At 42.1% G+C, this 25,170-nt stretch overlaps 1 protein-coding gene across 3 annotated transcripts in view; it reads right to left on the bottom strand.

Moving 5' to 3' along the window:
- Positions 1–25,170, bottom strand: part of LOC110502891 (calcineurin-like phosphoesterase domain containing 1) — a 38,680-nt gene that overhangs the window by 12,190 nt on the left and 1,320 nt on the right. Inside the window, exons 2-5 of one of the 3 annotated variants that reach the window (XM_090217439.1) lie at positions 21,725–21,943; positions 7,932–8,104; positions 7,343–7,601; positions 523–683 (exon numbers count right to left, since the gene is read on the bottom strand). In XM_090217439.1, coding sequence (XP_090073565.1) covers positions 538–683; positions 7,343–7,601; positions 7,932–8,104; positions 21,725–21,943 — 797 coding nt within the window. In that variant the 3' untranslated portion in view covers positions 523–537. Of the gene's footprint in view, positions 1–522; positions 684–6,902; positions 7,164–7,342; positions 7,602–7,931; positions 8,105–21,724; positions 21,944–25,170 lie in introns of those variants that run through there. The other 2 variants (XM_090217440.1, XM_021581238.3) reach the window with 2 other exon arrangements.

Here is a 25,170-nt window from a genome sequence, read left to right as displayed (position 1 = left end):
CGGTGTAGATTTGACCTTGTTTTAGGTTATTGTCCTACCTAAAGGTGAATTTGTCCCCCAGTGTCTTTTGGAGAGCAGACTGAACCAGGTTTTTCTCTAGGATTTTGCCTGTGCTTAGCTCCATTTAGTTTATTTTGTATCTTGAAAAACTCCCGAGGCCATTCCGATGACAACCATACACATAACATGATGCAGCCGCCACTATGCTTGAAAATATGTAGAGTGGAACTCAGTAATGTGTTGTATTGGATTTGTCCCAAACATTACACTTTGTATTAGTTGGCTAATTGCTTTGCCACATTTTTCACAGTACTTTAGTGCCTTGTTTCAAACATGACGCATGTTTTGGAATATATGTATTCTGTAAAGGCTTCCTTGTCACTCAGTCAATTAGGTTAGTATTGTCGAGTAACTACAATGTTGATCCATCCTCTGTTTTCTCATATCACTGCTTGACTGAGGCACCTTACAGATAATTGTATGTGTGGGGTACAGAGATGAGGTATTGTGGCAGCCCAGGGGAGTCAGAGGTGAAACTCACAAAATAAGACAGCCGGAGACCATTTTGCGGCACTCAAACAAAAGTTGATCTTTAATAAAAGGTTTGGAGGCACGGGGAGAAATACAACTGAAAGGCCTCTCATGTAGTGGATGGGTCACTGTGTGGCAGCTTCTCAGACCGCCTGTGTTAATGAACAAGAGAGAGCAATGAGTCCGGGGCATGCTGCCCGGGAATGGGTCCTCTTCTCCAGTTCTTCTGAGGTCTAGGCATACCCACTTCCTGTCTGCCGACGCACCCGAGTGACTGCACCTCTACTTATACCCATTTGGAGTAACGAGGGACAGGTGGGACCATTTCCAGGTGCCAATTGGTTGCATCACCTGGACTGGGTAGTATTGGTGTCAAATCACCAGCCCCAGTTGGTGCCTATAAAGCTGTCCATGGTGCTGACTCACCTTGGAAACTATCTAGCCCTTTGGAGCTGACAGAAGTCCTGCTCCTGGCTTTGTAGCTACCTGCTGGCCCCCGGGTTGCCACAAAAATCATGTTAAACACTATTATTGCACACAGAGTGAGTCCATGCAACATCTTATTTGACTTGCTAAGCACATTTTTTCTCCTGAACTTATTTAGGCTTGCTATAACAAAGGGGTTGAATACTTAACTCTAGACATTTCAGCTTTTCATTTTTAATTAATTTGTAAAAAAACAACAACAATTACACTGACATTATGAGCATTTTGTGTAGACCAGTCACAAAAAAAATCTAAATGTAATACATTTTAAATTCAGACTAACGCAACATGTGGAACAAGTCAAGGGGTGTGAATATTTTCTAAAAGGCACTCTATTTTGAAATGTGTTTCGGTCGGTTGAGATATTTTTTACCAGATGTCAGCATCATGCCCTGCAGTGAAAAACACTTCATATACACATCGCCAGTTTTCCAATAAACAGGAACAAAGTGTCTCTAAAACGCAATATTTATTTTGGAGTCTTGGTACCAAAATACGCTGCAGCCAGTCTGCCTACTGCTGTATGATGCAAATAGAACAAAACAAGTAAAACACTAAACAATAGCTGAGAGACCGTAACCAGTATCTGACCCTGGTGATTAGGAATGATAGAAATAGCAGCACTTCTCCTGCTAACAGAGAGAGAGAGGATGCTGATCATAGCTTGCCGGACAAACCAGATTCAGAATAGATGAGCTCCCTCTGCAGAAAATATGTACAGTAGACAATATGGCAGCCTACTACATTACAGTAGACAATATGGTAGCCTTGTAAATTACAGTAGAGTGGACAATATGGCAGCCTTGTACATTACAGTAGACAATATGGTAGCCTTGTAAATTACAGTAGAGTGGACAATATGGCAGCCTTGTACATTACAGTAGACAATATGGTAGCCTTGTAAATTACAGTAGAGTGGACAATATGGTAGTCTCGTACATTACAGTAGACAATATGGTAGCCTTGTAAATTACAGTAGAGTGGACAATATGGTAGTCTCGTACATTGCAGTAATGTGACCAATATGGTAGCCTTGTGCATTACAGTAGAGTAGACAATTGTAGCCTCGTACATTACAGTAGACTGTGGTAGCCTCGTACACAGTAGAGTAGATAATATAGTAGCCTCGTATACAGTAGAGTAGGCGATATAGTAGCCTCATACATTACCATAGACTATAGTAGGCTCGTATATTACAGTAAAGTAGACAAAATGGTAGCCTTGTACATTACAGTAGACTAGGGTAGCCTCGTATATTACAGTAGTGTAGACAATATAGTAGCCTCGTACATTACAGTAAACAACATGGTAACCATGTACATTACAGCGGAGTAGACAATATGGTAACCATGTATATTACATTAAACTAAATGGTAACCTCGTACATTACAGTAGACAATGTGTTTTCGCTTTGTCATTATGGGGTATTGTGTGTAGATTGAGGATTTTTTTATTTATTTGATGAATTTTAGAATAAGGCTGTAACGTAACAAAATGTGGAGAAGTCAAGGGGTCTGAATACTTGCCAAATGCACTGTATATTACAGTAAACAATGGTAGCCTAGGACATTACAGTAGAGTAGACAAAATGGTAGCCTTGTATATTACAGTAGACAAATCAAATCAAATGTTTATTTGTCACATAGACATGGTTAGCAGATGTTAATGCGAGTGTAGCGAAATGCTTGTGCTTCTAGTTCCAACCATGCAGTAATATATAACAAGTAATCTAACCTAACATTTCACAACAACTACCTTATACACACACAAGTGTAAAGGAATGAAAAATAATATGTACGTAAAAATATATGAATGAGCGATGGCCGAACGCCATAGGCAAGATGCAGTAGATGGTGTGGAGTACAGTATATACACATATGAGATGAGAAATGTAGGGTGTGTAAACAATGTTGAGGATCAGCGGGGTGGAGATGTTACCTACCCTCACCACCTGGGGAGCGGACCCGTCAGGAAGTCCAGAACCCAGTTGCACAGGGCGTGGTCGAGACCCAGGGTCTCAAGCTTAATGACGAGTTTGGAGGGTACTATGGTGTTAAATGCTGAGCTGTAGTCAATGAACAGCATTCTTACATAGGTATTCCTCTTGTCCAGATGGGTTAGGGCAGTGCGCAGTGTGATTGCGTCGTCTGTGGATCTATTGGGGCGGAAAGCAAATTGGAGTGGGTCTAGGGTGTCAGGTAGGGTGGAGGTGATATGGTCCTTGACTAGCCTCTCAAAGCACTTCATGATGACGGAAGTGAGTGCTACAGGGCGATAGTCATTTAGCTCAGTTACCTTCGCTTTCTTGGGAACAGGAACAATGGTGGCCCTCTTGAAGCATGTGGGAACAGCAGACTGGGATAAGGATTGATTGAATATGTCCGTAAACACACCAGCCAGCTGGTCTGCACATGCTCTGAGGACGCGGCTGGGGATGCCGTCTGGGCCTGCAGCCTTACTCATGTTGGCTGCAGTGAAGGAGAGCCCGCAGATTTTGATTGCGGGCCGTGTCAATGGCACTGTGTTGTCCTCAAAGCGAGCAAAGAAGTTGTTTACTTTGTCTGGGAACAAGACATCGTGGTCCGCAACTGGGCTGGTTTTCCATTTGTAGTCTGTGATTGACTGTAGACCCTGCCACACACCTCTCGTGTCGGAGCCGTTGAATTGCGACTCTACTTTGTCTCTATACCGACGCCTAGCTTGTTTGATTGCCTTGCGGAGGGAATAGCTACACTGTTTGTATTCGGTCATGTTTCCGGTCACCTTGCCCTGATTAAAAGCAGTGGTTCGCACTTTCAGTTTTGGGCGATTGTTGCCATCATTCCACGGTTTCTGGTTTGGGAATGTTTTAAGACGCTGTGGGTACAACATCGCTGATTCACTTGCTAATAAACTTGCACACCGAATCAGCGTATTCATCAATGTTATTGTCCAACGCTATGCGGAACATATCCCAGTCCACGTTATCGAAGCAATCTTGAAGCGTGGAATCCGATCGGTCGGATCAGCGTTGAACAGACCTGTGCTCGGGCGCTTACAATATGGTAGCCTTGTACATTACAGTAGAGTAGACAATATGGTAGCCTCGTACATTACAGTACACAATTTAGTAGCATCGGACATTACAGTAGAGAAAATTGTAGCATCATACATTACAGTAGAGTAGACAATGTTAGCCTCGTACATTACAGTAGACAATATGGTAACCTTGTACATTACAGTAGAGTAGACAAATGGCAGCCTCATACATTACAGTAGAGTAGACAATGTTAGCCTCGTACATTTCAGTAGACAATGTGGTAACCTTGTACATTACCAAATCAAACTGTCACATGCGCCGAATACAACAAGCGTACAAAACAAATGGGGTAGAAGCCCACAATATTATGGGCTTTCCTCTGACACCGCCCATTATATTACAATACATTAGACAACATAGCTTGCATCACTAAGAGAACATTGGCTATGCGTGTTATATTACTTTACTACAAGGGTATGAGTGCGATACTTAACACTCCCATGCCCTAGTCTATAGCTGTACTAGCATAACAGCTGGGGAAATATTAGTGTGGATGACTTGAACTTGATCTTCCTTTCATATGAGCTTGACATGTTGGTAAAAAAAAAACAGCAGATCCTGAAATCATAAAATAGAAGTGCTGCCTCCCGGGTGGCGCAGTGGTTAAGGGCGCTGTACTGCAGCGCCAGCTGTGCCATCAGAGTCCTGGGTTCGCGCCCAGGCTCTGTCGTAACCGGCCGCAACCGGGAGGTCCGTGGGGCGACGCACAATTGGCCTAGCGTCGCCCGGGTTAGGGAGGGCTTGGTCGGTAGGGGTGTCCTTGTCTCATCGCGCACCAGCGACTCCTGTGGCGGGCTGGGCGCAGTGTACGCTAGCCAAGGTGGCCAGGTGCACGGTGTTTCCTCCGGCGCATTGGTGCGGCTGGCTTCCGGGTTGGATGTGCGCTGTGTTAAAGAAGCAGCGGCTTGGTTGGTTGTGTATCGGAGGACGCATGACTTTCAACCTTCGTCTCTCCCGAGCCCGTACGGGAGTTGTAGCGATGTAGCTACTACAACAATTGGATACTACGAAATTGGGGAGAAAAAGGGGTAAAATTCAAAAAAATAAAAAAAATAATAATAATAAAAAATAAAAAAATAGAAGTGCTGAAATCCATTTTGAGAGTTTGCGTTTAGGTCTGTCTGTGCCTGAGAGTAAACATATCTGTAGAGTTAAAAACGTACTCACACTCAAGCTATGAGAAGGGGAAAAAACAAGGAGGCCGAGATTCTAAAATATTCTTATGCTCAAAAGAATACAAAAGTTGAAAGTGCTAAAAAGGGCTAAACCAAAAAAAAGGAGCATAGGTTTCAGCTTTCACATCTTCATCAGTGCTGTACAGACTAACTAAAATGACACACTTAAGACATACAGGTGTCATTTTAATTAGTTTTACGTCTTCAGCTTTATACAGCACTAATGAAACGTATGCTCCTTTTTTTGTTCAGCACTATGCACTTTCACCTTTGTATACTTTTGAGCATGGATTCAATTAAGTACAGTGCCTTCAGAAAGTATTCATACCCCTTGACTTATTCCATATTTTGTTGTTACAGCCTGAATTCAAAATTGATTAAATATACATTTCTCACCCATCTACACACAATACCGCATAACGACAAAGTGAAAACATGTTTTTAGAAATGTTTGCAAATTTATTGAAAATGAAATACAGAAATCTAATTTACATAAGTATTCACACCCCCGAGTCACTAATTTGTAAAAGCACCTTTGGTAGCGATTACAGCTGTGAGTCTTTCTGGGTAAGTCTCAAAGAACTTTCCACACCTGGATTGTGCAACATTTGCCCATTATTCTTTTCAAAATTATTCAAGCTCTGTCAAATTGGTTGTTGATCATTGTTATACAACTATTTTCAGGTCTGGCCGTAGATTTAAAATAAAAACTAACTCAACCACTCAGGAAGATTCACTGTCTTCTTTGTAAGCAACTCCAGTGTAGATTTGGCCTTGTGTTTTAAGTTTTTGTCCTGCTGAAATGTGAATTCATCTTCCAGTGTCTGGTGGAAACCAGACTGAACCAGGTTTGACTGTGCTTAGCTTCATTCCGTTAATTTTTTATCCTGAAACTCGCCAGCCCTTGCCGATGACAAGCATATCAATAACATGATGCAGCCACTACTATGCTTGAAAATATGGAAAGTGGTACTCAGTAATATGTTGTATTGGATTTGCCCCAAACATAAGTTGTATTCAGGAGAAAAAGTGAGTTGCTTTGCAGTAATACTTAAGTGCCTTGTTGCGAACAGGATGCATGTTTTTGAATATTTTTATTCTTACAGGCTTCATTATTTTCACTCTCAAATGGGTTAATATGGTGGAGAAACTACAATGTTGATCCATCCTCAGTTTTCTCCTATCACAGCCATTCAACTCTGTAACTGTTTTAAAGTCACCATTGGCCTCCTGGTGAAATTCCTGATCTGCTTCCTTCCTCTCAGGCAACTGAGTTAGAAAGGACACCAGTATCTTTGTAGTGACTGGGTTTATTGATACACCATCCAAAAGTGTCATTAATAACTTCACCATGCTCAAAGGGATATTGAATGTCTGGTAAAAAAAAAATATATCTACCAATATGTGCCCTTTGCAAGTCATTGCAAAATCTCAAAATTTGTGATTGAATCTACAATTATCTGTATGTGTGGGGTACAGAGATGAGATAGTCATTCAAAAATCCCGTTAAACACTATTATTGCACAAAGTGAGTCCATGCAACTTATTTGACATAAGCACATTACTCCTAGACATATTTAGGCTTGTCATAACAAAGGGGTTGAATACTGATTGACTCAAGACATTTCAGCTTTTTGTTTTTAATTTATTTGCAAAAAATATTGAAAAACATAATTCCACTGACATTATGGGGTACTGTGTGTAGGCCAGTGACAGAATCTCAACTTAATCCATTTTAAATTCAGGCTGTAAATGTGGGAGAAAAATTCAGGGGCTGTTCCTCCTTGGTCCTCCTCACTGTGACTTATCCTGTAGTAAACCTGTTGACACACTAATCCCATCTTTCCCTGGTGTGAGGGCTGTGTTGCACAGCTAAATCTGGGCTGTGTTCACTAAGCACAAAACAAGAGGAGACCACTTCCTAAATAAAGGTTGTGGGGTGAATCCTAATTTCCACTGAAATGTAATTTTCACTAAGTCTACCATTGACATCAATGCATGAAGTGAAAATAAGTCTAGTGGAAGTTAGATTCCTCCCTGAATAAAGGTTAAATCAAGTTAAATGACCTACCTGCCCGTTTGAACCTGCCTAGGAGGCTCTGCCTCGTGGCGGTCTGCAGGTTAAAGTAGTCGTCCTCCTCGTCGGGGGTCTTTAAGTACAGAGGGATGTGCTGGAACACCAGGATGTGTTTGGGGGTGACCCCGGGCCCCTGGGAGGCCCTCTGCAGCTGGCCCTCTAACCAGGCTTCCTGGGCATCTCTCAGGTCGGGGCAGGCCGACGCATCAAAGAACAGCTGGGAGTTCAGCACCAGACACAGCACCCCTCCAACCTAAACATCAGAGTGGCAGGTTTGGGATTACAGTATAGGTTATGGTTATTAAGATAATGTCATTATGGCATTGCCATGGTTCTCATTAATGCCTTTAAAGCAGCCACATTACAACTGACCTGGCTAGAGACATCACTTTGCTTTCAGCTTGGGCCCCACAGAGTATACAATAACAGTAGTAATTAATGTTGGATAAAAAGGGGTGCCACTATGTTCCTACTGGTCAATTGTTCATATCCAGCTCCAAGGACCAGTGTTTATGTAAGGAACTTAAAGAGTTTTGTACAATCCACATCTACAGTAACTTTTCATCTCACTCTAGTCACCCACCCAGAAGCTGAAGTAGTCGTCTCCCCAGGTGTTGCAGAACTGGGCTACAGTCTCTGGGGTGGGTGTGTTACCCAGGTCATGGTTACCACTGACAAACACCAGAGGGATGGAGGGGTCTGTGCCCCTCAGAGCCACCTTCAAGTCCCGCTCCTGCCCCTCCCGGTACTGGGTGCCTGTATGGGGGAGAGGACACAATCACTGGAACAGTGGTAACATTTAGTTTGAACTTCCCAGGGTTTTTTTTGCATTTAAAGTTTGGATGGACATTATTACCCCCTGCCTATTCACATTATTCATTACCGTCCACACAAAGAGGATACAGAATAAAACGGAGAAATGTAACCACTCTTAATAAAGTAAGGAGAAAGAGTACAATGGGTCCATTTATAATTTACAATGTGTATCAAACAAACCCATTAATGCATAGCAAAGTATTTCATGCCTTCCTTTCTTCAGGTTTTTATTTTTTCATTTAAGTAATTATTTTACTGCCCTACTTTTGGAGAAAGAAGTTTGGAGAGGGTTTGTTTCATAAGACGAGTATTTCTGACAAAACGAAGAACGAGAGAAAATAACACAAGATAAAAACCTAGTGGGGTGGGGAGCCCAATCAGCCCATATGTCCTGTATAAGGGACTGGACGAGCAAGCAATCCTCTGATGACTAGTGTGGGAGAATACACCAGATCAGAGAGCCATCTGGACTAATAGTTACAATACAATAACATTATTTAAAATCAGAGGAACGTTCAATCGTAAACAACAACAAAATCAATCAGGTAAAAAAGAATAACCATCAAGAGAGGTCAACTGACTACTGCTGTGAACAAATGGACAATAAATGGAGTCTGGTCTCAGGCTTTCACATGGGTTACACTTTTTAGAATATTAGCTACTGGTAAATCAATTTTTCATAAGTCCTCTTAAATCAATCTTTAAAACAATATTACAATTGTAAAAAAGGAGGCCTCGCCTACAGACACAGATAGGCTACTGTTGTTAGAGCCGCCACACAGGCTACTATTGTTAGATCAACCACACTACACCATACAGCAATTAGTTGCTATGACACTTCCATGAATCACCAGTCCCAACCATGCTCCAGCACAGCCCTGCTCCAGCACAGCCCTGCGCCAGCCCCATCTCCAGGCCCTGCTACCGTTATACCTCATCAATATGGATTTGGGACACTTAAACTGAGATGAATGAAACATGGCTATCTGTGATTTCTGTAGACACATTCCCATTAAAACACTGACTGCAGTTAAACTGTAACCTATAACCACGTCTCATTGCAATGCTGACTTTCATTCACCTAGCCAGCTACAATCTCTGACCTTAAAGTTATGATTTATTACAATGGTAAGGTCATTTTAGTTAGACAGCGAATGGGCTGAGCTAGACTGAGCTGGGTTCAGAACATAGCTGAGAAAGATTATTTTGACAGGTTTGGATGAACACATTCCCATGTGCCTCTGCTAAGGAGTCTATAGTCCGGTACTCAGCTGTATACCGCATCCTTGGCTCAAGCATTTAGGAGACGGAATGGTTCTCTAGCTTCAGTCTAGCTATGCATCCATATCAAATCAGACTGTATATAGGCTATGCATCCATATTCAGACTGTATATAGGCTATGCATCCATATTCAGACTGTATATAGGCTATGCATCCATATTCAGACTGTATATAGGCTATGCATCCATATTCAGACTGTATATAGGCTATGCATCCATATTCAGACTGTATATAGGCTATGCATCCATATTCAGACTGTATATAGGCTATGCATCCATATCAGACTGTATATAGGCTATGCATCCATATCAGACTGTATATAGGCTATGAAACCATATTCAGACTGTATATTGGCTATGCATCCATATTCAGACTGTATATAGGCTATGCATCCATATTCAGACTGTATATAGGCTATGCATCCATATTCAGACTGTATATAGGCTATGCATCCATATCAGACTGTATAAAGTGCGGCAAAAAAAGTATTTAGTCAGCCACCAATTGTGCAAGTTCTCCCAATTAAAAAGATGAGGCCTGTAATTTTCATCATTAGGTACACTTCAACTATGACAGACAAAATGAGAGAAAAAAAAAATCCAGAAAATCACATTGTAGGATTCTTTATGAATTTATTTGCAAATTATGGCGGAAAATAAGTATTTGGTCACCTACAAACAAGCAAGATTTCTGGCTCTCACAGACCTGTAACTTCTTCTTTAAGAGGCTCCTCTGTCCACTCGTTACCTGTATTAATGGCACCTGTTTGAACTTGTTATCAGTATAAAAGACACCTGTCCACAACCTCAAACAGTCACACTCCAACTCCACTATGGACAAGACCAAAGAGCTGTCAAAGGACACCAGAAACAATAGGTAAGCAGCTTGGTTTGAAGAAATCAACTGTGGGAGCAATTATTAGGAAATGGACGACATTCAAGACCACTGATAATCTCCCTCGATCTGGGGCTCCACGCAAGATCTCACCCCGTGGGGTCAAAATGATCACAAGAACGGTGAGCAAAAATCCCAGAACCACACGGGGGGACCTAGTGAATTACCTGCAGAGAGCTGGGACCAAAGTAACAAAGCCTACCATCAGTAACACACTACGCCGCTAGGGACTCAAATCCTGCAGTGCCAGACGTGTCCCCCTGCTTAAGCCAGTACATGTCCAGGCCCGTCTGAAGTTTGCTAGAGAGCATTTGGATGATCCAGAGGAAGATTGGGAGAATGTCATATGGTCAGATGTCATATGGTCAGATGAAACCAAAATATAACTTTTTGGTAAAAACTCAACTCGTAGTGTTTGGAGGACAAAGAATGCTGAGTTGCATCAAAGAACACCATACCTACTGTGAAGCATGGGGGTGGAAACATCATGCTTTGGGGCTATTTTTCTGCAAAGGGACCAGGACGACTGATCCGTGTAAAGGAAAGAATGAATGGGGACATGTATCGTGAGATCTTGAGTGAAAACCTCTTTCCATCAGCAAGGGCATTGAAGATGAAACGTGGCTGGGTCTATCAGCATGACAATGATCCCAAACACACCGCCCGGGCAATGAAGGAGTGGCTTCATAAGAAGCATTTCAAGGTCCTGGAGTGGCCTAGCCAGTCTCCAGATCTCAACCCCATAGAAAATCTTTGGAGGGAGTTGAAAGTCCGTGTTGCCCAGCAACAGTCCCAAAACATCACTGCTCTAGAAGATATCTGCATGGAGGAATGGGCCAAAATACCAGCAACAGTGTGTGAAAACCTTGTGAAGACTTAGGGTATATACCAACAAAGGGTATATAACAAAGTATTGAGATACACTTTTGTTATTGACCAAATACTTATTTTCCACCATAATTTGCAAATAAATTCATTAAAAATCCTACAATGTGATTTTCTGGATTTTTTCTCTCTCATTTTGTCTGTCATAGTTGAAGTGTACCTATGATGAACATTACAGGCCTCATGATTTTAAGTGGGAGAACTTGCACAATTGGTGGCTGACTGAATACTTTTTTGCCCCACTGTATAGGCTATGCAGCCATATCAGACTGTATATAGGCTATGCATCCATATTCAGACTGCATATAGGCTATGCATCCATATTCAGACTGCATATAGGCTATGCATCCATATTCAGACTGCATATAGGCTATGCATCCATATTCAGACTGCATATAGGCTATGCATCCATATTCAGACTGCATATAGGCTATGCATCCATATTCAGACTGTATATAGGCTATGCATCCATATCAGACTGTATATAGGCTATGCATCCATATCAGTCTGTATATAGGCTATGCATCCATATCAGACTGTATATAGGCTATGCATCCATATCAGACTGTATATAGGCTATGCATCCATATCAGACTGTATATAGGCTATGCATCCATATCAGACTGTATATAGGCTATGTATCCATATCAGACTGTATATAGGCTATGCATCCATATCAGACTGTATATAGGCTAACTCTCCTTTCTGGTGGTGGTTCTGAAACATCTCCCCTACAGGGTCTCCTCTCTCCTGTCCCCAAACCCCTCACTTAACCCATTAGAAGCTTTTCCTATTGGAAGTCCCCATCAGCAAAACACACTCACACACAGTATACTACACTCACACACACACTATGCCTTCTCACAGAGCCTGATTTCTCCAATCTCTCTCCTCTCCAAATTGTGTTCTGCTGCTGCTCAATTCCACCCAGAGTCCCACTAACTGCCTTCAACAGAAATTAGGGGGCCTTCAGATGGGTGGAGGGGGACTTGGTGTTTTTCCACTAAGACATACCCCCACCCCAGTGTGTCACCAGTGTTTTATGTTAATGTAAGCTCTAGTGTTATTGTGCTTCCATCGGGCAGAATCAACAACCTCTGCATCATTCAAGGCTTTGTGGCAAGGTGTTAAAGTGTGCAATTAGCCGTTGTTATGTGTAGATGCCAGCCGAAAACTACCCAGGGCCTCGGCTTGGCTCCAAGCAGGTCCGCCAGAGCCATGGCCCAGTGCGGCATGGGTACCGGCCTGTGTAGATGGAAACAAAAAAGTCTGAGCCTTTTGGGTAAAACATTGTGGTAAATCCTCAATGGAAACTCAGCATAACCTCACTCTCACCTTCCCCTATTTGTTGGCTCTTCTCGCCCACAAACAAACCCCTGAGGACGTCCCTGGAATCCTTTGTAGTGCTCATTAGGAGTGTGTTAGGTCCATCACGTTGCTCTAATCATCTCTCCTCTGAACGTTTCGTGGCTCCTTGGTCTCTATGAGTCTCTGTGAAGGGGAAGTCCTCGTCAGTGGGATGGGATCACAGAGAGATCTGTCAATAACAGCAGCACGGATGGGATGGTGACAGCGTTCCATGGGAATATGTTCCCTCTGACAGCTGCTTTTTGTGGATTGTGGTCAGGGATGGGCATTTTAATTGGGCCCAGCATGGAGCCTTGTGGTTCACAACAGGTGGTTAACGAAGGTGATGGTCAATCAAACCGTCAGTTGCAGAGTCCTTCAAGGCCCTGTGTTATCCTGATCACTACAGTGATAATGTACATGGTTGAAGGATACAAGTAGAGAATTTGAATTTATAATGTAGCCTCTCTCCTTCCATGATGATGGAGGTGTCAACAAATAGTCTGCACACTGCGATGCCTACCCATCGAATACCGGCCCACCCTTTTTACACAGCACCATCCTGCACCCTTTTTTATACAGCACAATTTTAAGTCATTATTTTGGACAAATTCATTTGGAGAGAAATAAGATATGTGTTTTCACACAATAGAGAGAGGGATCCAAACAAGTTGAGATGGGAGATGTTTACCACAAGAAGAACAAAGAGGCACCAGCCAAAACACAGTTGGGGCCAATATCTTGTCTGTCCCTGACAGCCCTGTTTGTTGACAATCCTCTGGCCAGCAACAGTTTTATACTCTTTGTAAATAAACACAAACAGTTTAGGTGTAAATCAAATGTCAGTTAGGCAGCGTTGCCTGGTGATACCCCCCTGGCAGTGGGCACTGTGGAAACGACTGTGCATCTGACAGACGTGGTGTGTAATGCGTCTGGCACACACAACCTGCTCAGGCTGCTTGACGGTAACGAGGAGAGATGGCAGGCCATTTAAAATGTTCCCAAACCCTGCGGTTAGACTATCACTGTGTGTTTGGTAAGGACCGCTGATCTCGCAGTGACCTATAAATGCAACTGATCAGGGAGGGAGGGACTAGGCGGAATGAGAGGGAATCGTGCCCGGATTAAACTGAGAAGAGACACTAGGCACTAAGGATTGTGCAGGTGTGGAATGCATTTTAATGTAGAAATGTGTCCATTATGGTGTTCATGAGCAGAACGCACAAGGCAAATTCGTAGTCATTATTACTAAGCATGGACGAAATGAGATAGGGAGTGGGCTGAGGACACCCCTGCTGTTTCAGTTTGGCACAACATGTGTTATGGAAGCAGAGGTAGGATTTGGCCCTCGTCATTAAGCTAAATGTGCATTGTGCAAAATACAATACAAATTATACCTTTTATATAGCCATAATAAAATCATGTTCATTATAACTAGGCTATATCAGACATAGCCTAGTGGTTAGAGCATTGGACTACTAACCGAAAGGTTGTAAGTTCGAATCCCACAGCTGACAAGGTACATATCTGTCGTTCCGCCCCTGAACAGGCAGTTAACCCTTCAGACCCCTTCACTATTTCCACATTTTGTTACGTTAAAGCATTATTCAAAAATGTACTGAATTCCCTCAATCTACACACACAATAATGACAAAGCGAAAACAGGTTGTTAGACATTTTTGCAAATGTATTAAAAATAAACAGAAAAACCTTATTTACATAAGTATTCATACCCTTTGCTATGAGATAAAAAATTGAGCTCAGGTGCAACCTGTTTCCATTGAACATCCTTGAGATGTTTCTACAACTTGGAGTCATCCTGTGGTAAATTCAATTGATTGGACATGATTTGGAAAGGCACACACCTGTCTATATAAGGTCCCACAGTTGACAGTGCACGTCAGAGCAAAAACCAAGTCATGAGGTCGAAGGAATTGTCTGTAGAGCTCCAAGACAGGATTGTGTCGAGGCACAGATCTGGGGAATGGTACCAAAAAAATGTCTGCAGCATTGAAGGTCCCCCACAGTGGCCTCCATCATTCTTAAATGGAAGAAGTTTTGAACCACAAAGACTTTTCCTTGGTCAGGGAGGTGGTGACAGCATCATGCTGTGGGGATGTTTTTCAGCAGCAGGGACTGGGAGACAAGTCAGCATTGAGGGAATGATGAAGGGAGCCAAGTACAGAGAAAGAGATCCTTGATGAAAATCTTCTCCAGAGTGCTCAGAACTCCAGACTGGGGCGAAGGTTCACCTTCCAACAGGACAACGAGCCTAAGCACACAGCCAAGACAACGCAGGAGTGGCTTCGGGGAAAGTCTCTGAATGTCCTTGAGTGGCCCAGCCAGAGCCCAGAGTTGAACCCGATCTAACGTCTCTGGAGAGACCTGAAAATAGCTGTGCAGCAACGCTCCCCATCCAACCTGACAGAGCTTGTGAGGATCTGCAGAGAAGAATGGGGAAAAACTCCCCAAATACAGGTGTGCCAAGCTTGCAGCGTCATACTAAAGGCTGTCAAAGGTGCTTCAACAAAGTACTTCGTAAAGGGTCTGAATACAAAGTACTCAATAAGGGTCTGAACAGTTCGCAGTTGTAAATGAGAACGTGTTCTCAACTGGCCTACCTGGTTAAATAAAAAATTAAATACAAATTGTGATCTGTTCTATATATATATATATATATATATATATATATATATATATATATACATACATACATACATACATACATACATACATACATACGCTTTGTCATTAGGGTTGCAAAGGGTCAGAAACTTTCCAGGAAATATCCGGAAATGTTGCTTAAATTCCTCAAAACAAGTTAGCTTATAACAGTGAACCTTTTTTTATGGGATACACAAGGCAATTTTAGGTCTTGTGGCACATTTTGGTTAAACTATCCCCAATTCAATGGAATTGCAACCCTCTGCATGCACAGTGCATTTTTCCATCACATGTACAACTGATTCTCAAGATCTTGCACACTGATGAGATGTTATTGAGCCCACACAACTACACTGTCTGAGCCAAGGACTACATGCTTTCAGGTAAGTTTTGATTACAATACTGGGTGGGGTGAATATATTTTATGACATACATTATTTTTTTGTTAACTAGTAAATAGTAGCCTACAGCAAAGTGTGTTTAAATCATTTCTAACTTGTTAACAATCTCTGCTAGTTTGTTTTTGCTACCATATGGGTTTTAGCTTGCTTGAGCCTGCTAACTGCGGAGTGTTAATTCACCTGTTTCCATACATGTTTCATTTTAAAACCTTTATCTTACAAAGGAGTTGTTTAATCTAACTGCTTAACTATTCATCTGTACATGGATTGGTATTATTTTTTCTTCTAATTATTACAGGAAAATGACAAGGGCACTATCTGATGTGTGGAGACATTTCATTACAGCTAATGTAGAAGGAAAAGCTGTGTACATTTGCAAATACTGTGCCAAATCATATGGGAAAAATGCAACAAAGATGCAGAATCATCTGGCCAAGTGCATAAAGTTCTCTCAGGGCTCAAAACAAGCAACCTCTGACAAAAGTCCCTCTACTTCTATTTGAGGTGAAAATGATTAATCAAACACTATCGATAGCAACAGCTCATGTTCCTCCTGGAATCAGAAGGTTTTTTTTTACTCAATGGAGGAACGTAGTCAGAGAAATGCTGATGAGTGTCTTGCTCAAGCTGTGGATGCAACTAGTTCACCTCTGATGCTCACAGGCAATGTCTATTTCTGAATGTTCTTCGCCCAGCATACACCCCTCCAACCAGACATGCTTTATCTACTCATTTGCTGGATGCAGAGTACAACAGAGTTCAAGTGAAGGTCAAGCAAATCATAGCGAAAGCAGACAGTATTGCAATCATCTCTGATGGGTGGTCGAATGTTCGTGGTCAAAGAAAAATGAACTACATCATCTTCACCCCTCAACCAGTATTCTACAAGAGCACTGGCACAAGGCACAAGAGACACAACGGTCTCTACATTGCAGATGAGCTGAAGGTAGTCATTAATGACCTTGGACCACAGAAGGTATTTGCACTGGTGACAGAGAATGCTGCAAACATGAAGGCTGCTTGGTCTAAAGTGGAGGAGTCCTACCGTCACATCACACCCATTGGCTGTGCTGCTCATGCATTGAATCTGCTCCTCAAGGACATCATGACACTGAAAACAATGGATACACTATACAAGAGAGCCAAGGAAATGGTTAGGTATGTGAAAGGTCATCAAGTTATACCAGCAATCTACCTCACCAAGCAAAGTGAGAAGAATAAAAGCACCACATTGAAGCTGCCCAGCAACACCCATTGGGGTGGTGTTGTCATTATGTTTGACTGTCTCCTGGAGGGGAAGGAGTTTCTCCAAGAAAAAGGCCATATCACAGTCTGCCGATATGGACAGCCCCATCAAGAGGATCCTCCTGGATGATGTATTTTGGGAGAGAGTGGTAAGCAGCCTGAAACCTATAGCAGTAGCCATTGCACGGATTGAGGGAGAGAATGTAGGGCTGGTTGGTATACCTATATTTTACTATATACCGGTATTGATGCACGGTTTGGGTTTTTACTTTACCTTCTTTAAAAGGTATTTGAATGTTTGGTTTGTTAAATGTGATACTCCGTGTGTAACGTCCATTTGTATAGTTTACTCCGCTACTTGATTCATCCCTCTCCGTGCCACTTTACGACCTAGTCCCACCCCGTCACTCAAGGAGCGCATATGTTCTTGCTTGACCACAAGACACTTTCGTTCAGTCTGCATGGTCAATGCAGCACATGCAACAATGTGGTTTCCAATTTGATCTTAATATATATCCACAAGGGTTCTATAATTACAATATTAGTTTGTGTTTCTTACTTCTGCAAACAGCTAGTTTGTATTTTCTTAGCAAGTTAAGATAAATCGGGTTAGCCACTAATGCTAATCGCTAGTTAACTGGCTAACTAAATCAAAGTACTGAGTCAGAGCAAACGTAGCTAGCTAATACAGCCTGATACCAGTGCTGGTGGAGGCCTAAATCAGCATGTTGTTTGTGTAACAGTATCTTCTAAATCAAAGAGGAATAAGCAAAGCATGAATATGTTGGCTACATGACTAAAGATTGTAATGTAGCCAAAGATTATAGGGTCCTCTAGGAAACACTGAACATCACTTGGTTCCTACCCTGTCACAATAACTCGTTCATGGCATTTTCATTCTTTGTCATGTAAAACAACACTGTATTCAAAGTGCCCACTATTATTTCTATTCTAACTATAGAATTATAATAAACATTCTATTTCTGTGATTCTAAAAGTTCACCCAAGTGTTTTGATCTAAATTGCAATTGAAACATTTGGTTAAAAATAAGGCCTAGTTTTAACCCCCACATCGTGGCAGTGTGGAAATGATCTCAAATGAGTGCAGGAAATGCAGGAAGTTATTTTAGGTTTAAGTTGAATTGACAGTATAAAACAATCAGAATGGAGAAAGACCCATTGAAATAATGTAGAATACATGTGTTGCCATACTAGGGTAATGCACTACTCAAAGAAAATTAAGAACTTTTATCAAAAACATAAAATACGGTATGTTGAAAACATTTTTGGGAGATGCGATGGATCATTGGGGATCATTCAATGTTTCCTTTCTTTTGTTCAGTGAAATGATCCCATGTGAAGAGACAACTCATTTAAATAAAGTTCAATTCGTAACTAAATTGTTTGTGTTTTTTTCTATTGGAAGGATTTAATCATCATAAGTAGACATACTTGCAAATAAGGTAAAAGGTTTATGTTTCTGTCTCCATATATGGTAAATATATCCAATGAAAAAAACAGAGTGGGGAGAACAAGTATTTGATACACTGCCGATTTTACAGGTTTTCCTACTTACAAAGCATGTAGAGGTCTGTAATTTTTTTTAATCATAGGTACACTTCAACTGTGAGAGACAGAATCTCAAACAAAAATCCAGAAAATCACATTGTATGATTTTAAGTAATGAATTTGCATTTTATTGCATGACATAAGTATTTGATCACCTACCAACCAGTAAAAATTCCGGCACTCACAGACCTGTTAGTTTTTCTTTAAGAAGCCCTCCTGTTCTCCACTCATTACCTGTATTAACTGCACCCGTTTGAACTTGTTACCTGTATAAAAGACACCTGTCCACACACTCAATCAAACAGACTCCAACCTCTCCACAATGGCCAAGACTAGAGAGCTCTGTAAGGACATCAGGGATAAAATTGTAGACCTGCACAAGGCTGGGATTGGCTACAGGACAATAGGCAAGCAGCTTGGTGAGAAGTCAAGAACTGCTGGCGCAATTATTAGAAAATGGAAGAAGTTCAAGATGACGGTCAATCACCCTCGGTCTGGAGCTCCATGCAAGATCTCACCTCGTGGGGCATCAATGATCATGAGGAAGGTGAGGGATCAGGCCAGAACTACACGGCAGGACCTGGTCAATGACCTGAAGAGAGCTGGGACCACAGTCTCAAAGAAAACCATTAGTAACACACTACGCCGTCATGGATTAAAATCCTGCAGTGCACGCAAGATCACCCTGCTCAAGCCAGCGCATGTCCAGGTCCGTCTGAAGTTTGCCAATGACCATCTGGATGTTCCAGAGGAGGAATGGGAGAAGGTCATGTGGTCTGATGAGACAAAAATAGAGCTTTTTGGTCTGAACTCCACTCGCCGTGTTTGGAGGAAGAAGAAGGATGAGTGCAACCCCAAGAACACCATCCCAACCGTGAAGCATGGAGGTGGAAACATCATTCTTTGGGGATGCTTTTCTGCAAAGGGGACAGGACGACTGCACCGTATTGAGGGGAGGATGGATGGGGCCATGTATCGCGAGATCTTGGCCAACAACCTCCTTCCCTCAGTAAGAGCATTGATGATGGGTTGTGGCTGGGTCTTCCAGCATGACAACGACCCAAAACACACAGCCAGGGCAACTAAGGAATGGCTCTGTAAGAAGCATCTCAAGGGCCTGGAGTGGTCTAACCAGTCTCCAGACCTGAACCCAATAGAAAATCTTTGGAGGGAGCTGAAAGTCCGTATTGCACAGCGACAGCCCCGAAACCTGAAGGATCTGGAGAAGGTCTGTATGGAGGAGTGGGCCAAAATCCCTGCTGCAGTGTGTGCAAACCTGGTCAATAACTACAGGAAACGTATGATCTCTGTAATTGCAAACAAAGGTTTCTGTACCAAATATTAAGTTCTGCTTTTCCGATGTATCAAATACTTATGTCATGCAATAAAATGCTAATAAATTACTTAAAATCATACAATGTGATTTTCTGGATTTTTGTTTTAGATTCCGTCTCTCACAGTTGAAGTCTACCTATGATAAAAATAACAGACCTCTACATGCTTTGTAAGTAAGAAACACTGTCAATTTTGCAGGTTATCAAATACTTGGTCTGTATACACTGTATACATTTAAATGGTATTAATATTAATTTGCATATATTTCCATTAATTGCAACGGAAAGTTTCCACCTCTGAAAATTCCCCAAAATGTGCAACCCTATTTGGGTAATGTGTGTAGATTGGCTGTAACGTAACAAAATGTGGAAAAAGTCAAGGGGTCTGAATACTTTCCGAATGCACTGTATTCAGCACAGCTGGACAGACAGGCACGCCTGCTGTCTCCTGTAGATGCACGTCAGAGCCACGGACTCCACAGATATACCCCTGGAAGGCAAGGCCCCCCACGGCCCTTAATTGTAATGAAAAGGTAGTTCTGTTGTTAAGCACTTTGGCGCGCAACAATATTATCTCTGCAGTGGGTCTAGCCTGCCGATTCCTCTTACCGTTATCAAATTAGTCAGCTGGCTGTCAAACACTCACCAAGCTATAGCCCCTCACTGAAATTGCATTCACCACCAGCATCTGTTTCCAACTAACACCTTTCAGGCATACCTCTCCCACTTATCCTCCTCTTTAAAACCACACAGGAAAGGATGGGGTTTTAGGACTTTTTTCTTACACTGACAAATGGGAGGTACGTTTTCCTTAAGGCCTGACAAACCTCTGCTGTGCTAAGCCAGCCTCAGATCTATTTGAGTAGATAAAACTCAGTAATTTCCCTAGATCTACCATTGTGTGAAAAATGGCTTAGAGGCAAAAACTTCATTCATAGATTTTTGATAAAACATTGGACAGAGACGGGAGCGGGAGTTTACAAAGTCCGCCGGTATCAAGAGACGGCTCATTCTTCTGCATCTCATAGAACATTCTGTAACGATTCCAAACCCTCTAACGTTCTCAAGAGTGCATAAATTCAATCAGGAAAATCTATTTATCATTATATAAACAGTCATATTCCACTCCCTTTATAGACTCATAGAATATCAGAGACCTTCACACTGATCTATCAGTATGTCAATTACAGTGCATCTACATCGCTGTTTGACATTGAACTCTTATGGTCACACGGCTGCAATGAAATGTGCCGTAGCAAAACTATAGCACAGATAGAACAAAGAGACATATTTCACCGGATGTATAAATGTGAAGCATTTATACAAAATATGGTAGTGAGAGGAAGCCCAGTGGCCGGCAGTTGGAGAAGATGGAACGAGATGGATTCTGATAAACATTCTGTTAATTTACTCATCGATTAAACATTTGATCGCAATACAGTTCTCTGTTCCCAAAACTACAATCTGTTACAGAGTGGACAAAGTTTTGTAGACTTTACCCGTTGCATTGTTTAGAAGGAGTGAAAAGGTGATTTGAGTTATTGCACACGCGCACTTCACAGAGTAGCGTTCCCCAAAGGAAATATGCAAATTAACGCTAGAACGCGCCAATAGGATCTCTAGCTCCTGCTTGGCTCTGCCTTACTAATTGCTTGTTCAGCCCACTATGGCTCATTCGTTACCATTTGAAACGGCAGGCTGTGGTCTATCTTGGTTTAGTTATAAAAATCTTTGACTTTACTCTTCCACTCCCAGTTGTCGTTCTGAATACAAACGGCGGCATCACGTTGAGGACAGTACACAAAAAGGACCCCATCATTGTCAAAGTATGACTGGACTGCTCTCTTCCACATAGTATGTCTACCATTCGAATACAGGTAATATCCTTATGTTTACACCTGTTAAGGCTCAGGTGTATTTCTTTTGAACATTGTCTTACTTGGCATGGCATGGACCAGGTCCCCACACAGCACCATGAACTTGGGCCTGGGGCTCAGCTTGTTGACGGCCTCCACAGCCTGCTGGGTCAGCTGAACCTCATCGGTCCACTCGTCCCCTCCCCCGTCACAGTCCCCCTCCCTCCAGGTCTTCATCAGACCCAGCTGGGGGTCTGCAGCCTGGATGAAGCAGAACGGGCCTCTCCATTCCTTCTGTTCATCTGGGAAGGTAGGAGGAGTTCAGGGGAGAGAGTCATGCCAGGGACATGGGATAGAATATAGAATCAATATACCGTGGAAAGTATTCAGAACCCTTCACTTTTTCCAAATATTATGTTACAGCCTTATTCTAAAATGGATTCAATCGTTTTTTTCCTCATCAATCTACACACAAATGTGAAAAAAAGTGAAGGGATCTGAATACTTTTCGAATGCACTATACTTTATTGCAACGGGTGTCTCTATAAAAGTCATGCTGAAGTTAGTCCTAAAAGCAGTATTCTTACAAATTGACCCTGGGGATGCAGGATTTTGTTCTAATCATCAAGCCCTTGACTAGTTGAATCTGGTGTTGGTATTGGGTCTGGAGAAAAAGCCTGCACTGATGTAATGGTTGTTGTCAGTCCTGTTTCCCTTCAGCAAAGAAAAAGTTTCAATATATTAACAGAACTATGGATGTTGATGCGTGCATTGCAAAGTGCTGAACATAATCCGGACATTGCGTAACTGGTGCCGTAAACCTACAATAATCACTCTCACATTCATAAAAAAATACAAGGCACTACTTGATGTGCCAGTGAGTAGCATGAAGGGACAGCTCTGACATAATTTTTAACGGATTGCCCTTGTTGCATGCAAATGGCCAGCAGAAACAGCCATCCACTATCCATACGATGTGTTAAGAGGAAAGACAAACAAATGCTCTCTCTACTCTGTTCTGCTTCACTCACTTTGTTCCAGCAGCTCAAAAAGTAGCTATATGCTTTATACACACACATTACAATATACTCACTCACTCACACACACACACACACACACACAGCGGGACTTCCTTGTTCATCAGGATCTTCAATGTTTAACATGCTCTTCATGCATTTCTCTCCAAAATGAGTTTATGTTAATTTTCTCCTCCAGAGAAGCTTGTGCGGCAAATGAAAGCCTGAGAATCCCACTACTGGGAACAACAGTGCAAGAGCCTTTACTTTGCTCTTTGTATCTTCATTTAGAAAATAATGGGGAACATTCCCTGCTCCTATGGTTAACATTAGATGTATTAAACACAACACAAATTAGACGCCTTACTTTATGGCTATAAATGCACAATCATGACATGGGAAGTAGCAGGCTATTTGGAAGGATCAAAGGTAAAGAAAATACAAACACATTTTCAGTCTAAGGTTATTCTGCAATATAACTTGCATCAGTCTTCTATACCAATCAATCAGTCAAATATATTTATAAAGCCTGTTTTACATCAGGAGATGTCCCAAATTGCTTATACAGAAACCCACCCTAAAACCCCAAACTGCAAGCAATGCAGACGTAGAAGCATGGTGGCTAGGAACAACTCCCTAGAAAGGCAGGAATTTAGGAAGAAACCTAGAGAGGAACCAGGCTCTGAGGGGTGGCCAGTCCTCTTCTGTCCTGTGCTGAGTGGAGATTATTAGAGTACATGGCCATTAAGGCCAGATTGAACATCTTGAAGAACAAACATTCATAGATGACCAACAGGGTCAAATAATAATCCATACCATACCGTGAGAATATTGGTCTTAGTTCACTGATCTGTCCACCACCAATTAGAAACATGTATATTCTAACTAGGTTGCACACAAACTGTTTCCTCCCATAACTAGAAATGTAGAAAGGTTAAGTCCCCCCCCCCTTTTTTTACTGACTCATGAGACATACATGATTTGTAAGGCTTTTACACCAGCCTAGCTTTGACTCTCTCTGAGAAAAAGCCTGGTATCTTTGTTTACACAAGCTTTACAGTAGTGTGATTGTCTAAGGAGTCGCTGCTGTGTGAACTATAAAAATAAAAAAAAGAATTGAAAAAGAGTAGCCAAAGCTCCCATGAAAGCCGATAAGTACACGCAGCTTTGTGTGGCTGCGCTGAGCGAGCTTCACTTCAAACATAAATCTGAGAGATTTCTCATCTGACAGACGGTGCATTCAAACAATACTAATCATAATTCACGATTAGAGTGGAGGGCCTTTAAAAAAATAATTTAAAAACTTTTGTTGAATTCTCATTTGAAGAGAAAAACCTATTCATTTCACCATCCGTTTGTGGTGCTGAAAATCAAAAAAAGTTTGTAGAGAGATGAGAATTGTGAGTTGCTCTCGAGAACCCAGGACAGTCTGCCTCATCCCAAGGATGCTCAGCTATAAACGCTGCTTACCGGGGGAGACCATGTGAACTACAATCCCGAAGCTATGTTTTAACATTTAGAAACGTCAATCATCGCTTGAAATACAGTTTAAAGAACCTAACTCTCATATCAGCGAGAAAGAATCTTTCAAGTTAAAAAGTTACACTTACTGTAGCAGGTTTGCACAGATCCATATGGCTGTGTGTGCCTCGAGCCAAGAACTACACTTTCCCCCCAGTTACGCTTACACACGTGTGCGAGCACGCTAGATAGCGAATTAGTGCAGGTTTTCGCTTCTGTCTTCCATCTGTCTGTCTGTCTTCCGTAAACAAGTGCTGTAACATGGAGACATGGCAGTGTGGGAACACTAACCCTAACTTTATCAAGGTGTGTATCAATTTAACCTTTTCTTAATTATTATTTCTCTCTGATTTGAAAGACAAGGTCCTTATGCTTCCAAAACCATACAGCAAGAGACACGTTAATGTTCAGATTGCGCATCTGGGCTCTTAACAAAACACCCCCGTACAGAAGACGCCTTCGTCCAAATCAAAACCAAATGTTATACATGTAGGTAGAGTTATTAAAGTGACTATGCATAGATAACAGCAGAGAGTAGCAGCAGCATAAAAGTGGGGGGGGGGGGGGGGGGGGTCAAATGCAAATAATCTGGGTAGCCATTTGATTAAATGTTCAGGAGTCTTATGGCTTGGGGCTAGAAGCTGTTTAGAAGCCTCTTGGACCTAGACTTGGTGCTCCGGTACTGCTTGCTGTGCGTTCCTCTGACACCGCCTGGTATATAGGTCCTGGATGGCAGGAAGCTAGGCCCCGGTGACGTACTGAGCCGTACTCACTACCCTCTGTAGTGCCTTGCGGTCAGAGGCCAAGCAGTTGCCATACCAGGCAGTGATGAAACCCGTCAGGATGCTCTCGATGGTGCAACTGTAGAACCTTCTGAGGATCTGAGGACCCATGCCAAATCTTTTCAGCCTCCTGAGGGGGAATAGGTTTTGTCGTGCCCTCATCACGACAGTCTTGGTGTGCTTGGACCATGTTAGTTTGTTGGGAATGTG

Source organism: Oncorhynchus mykiss, chromosome 23 (assembly GCF_057628025.1).
Source record: "Oncorhynchus mykiss isolate SJ-2025 chromosome 23, ASM5762802v1, whole genome shotgun sequence".
Lineage (NCBI taxonomy): Eukaryota > Metazoa > Chordata > Actinopteri > Salmoniformes > Salmonidae > Oncorhynchus > Oncorhynchus mykiss.
This window is presented reverse-complemented; position numbering and strand designations above follow the sequence as displayed.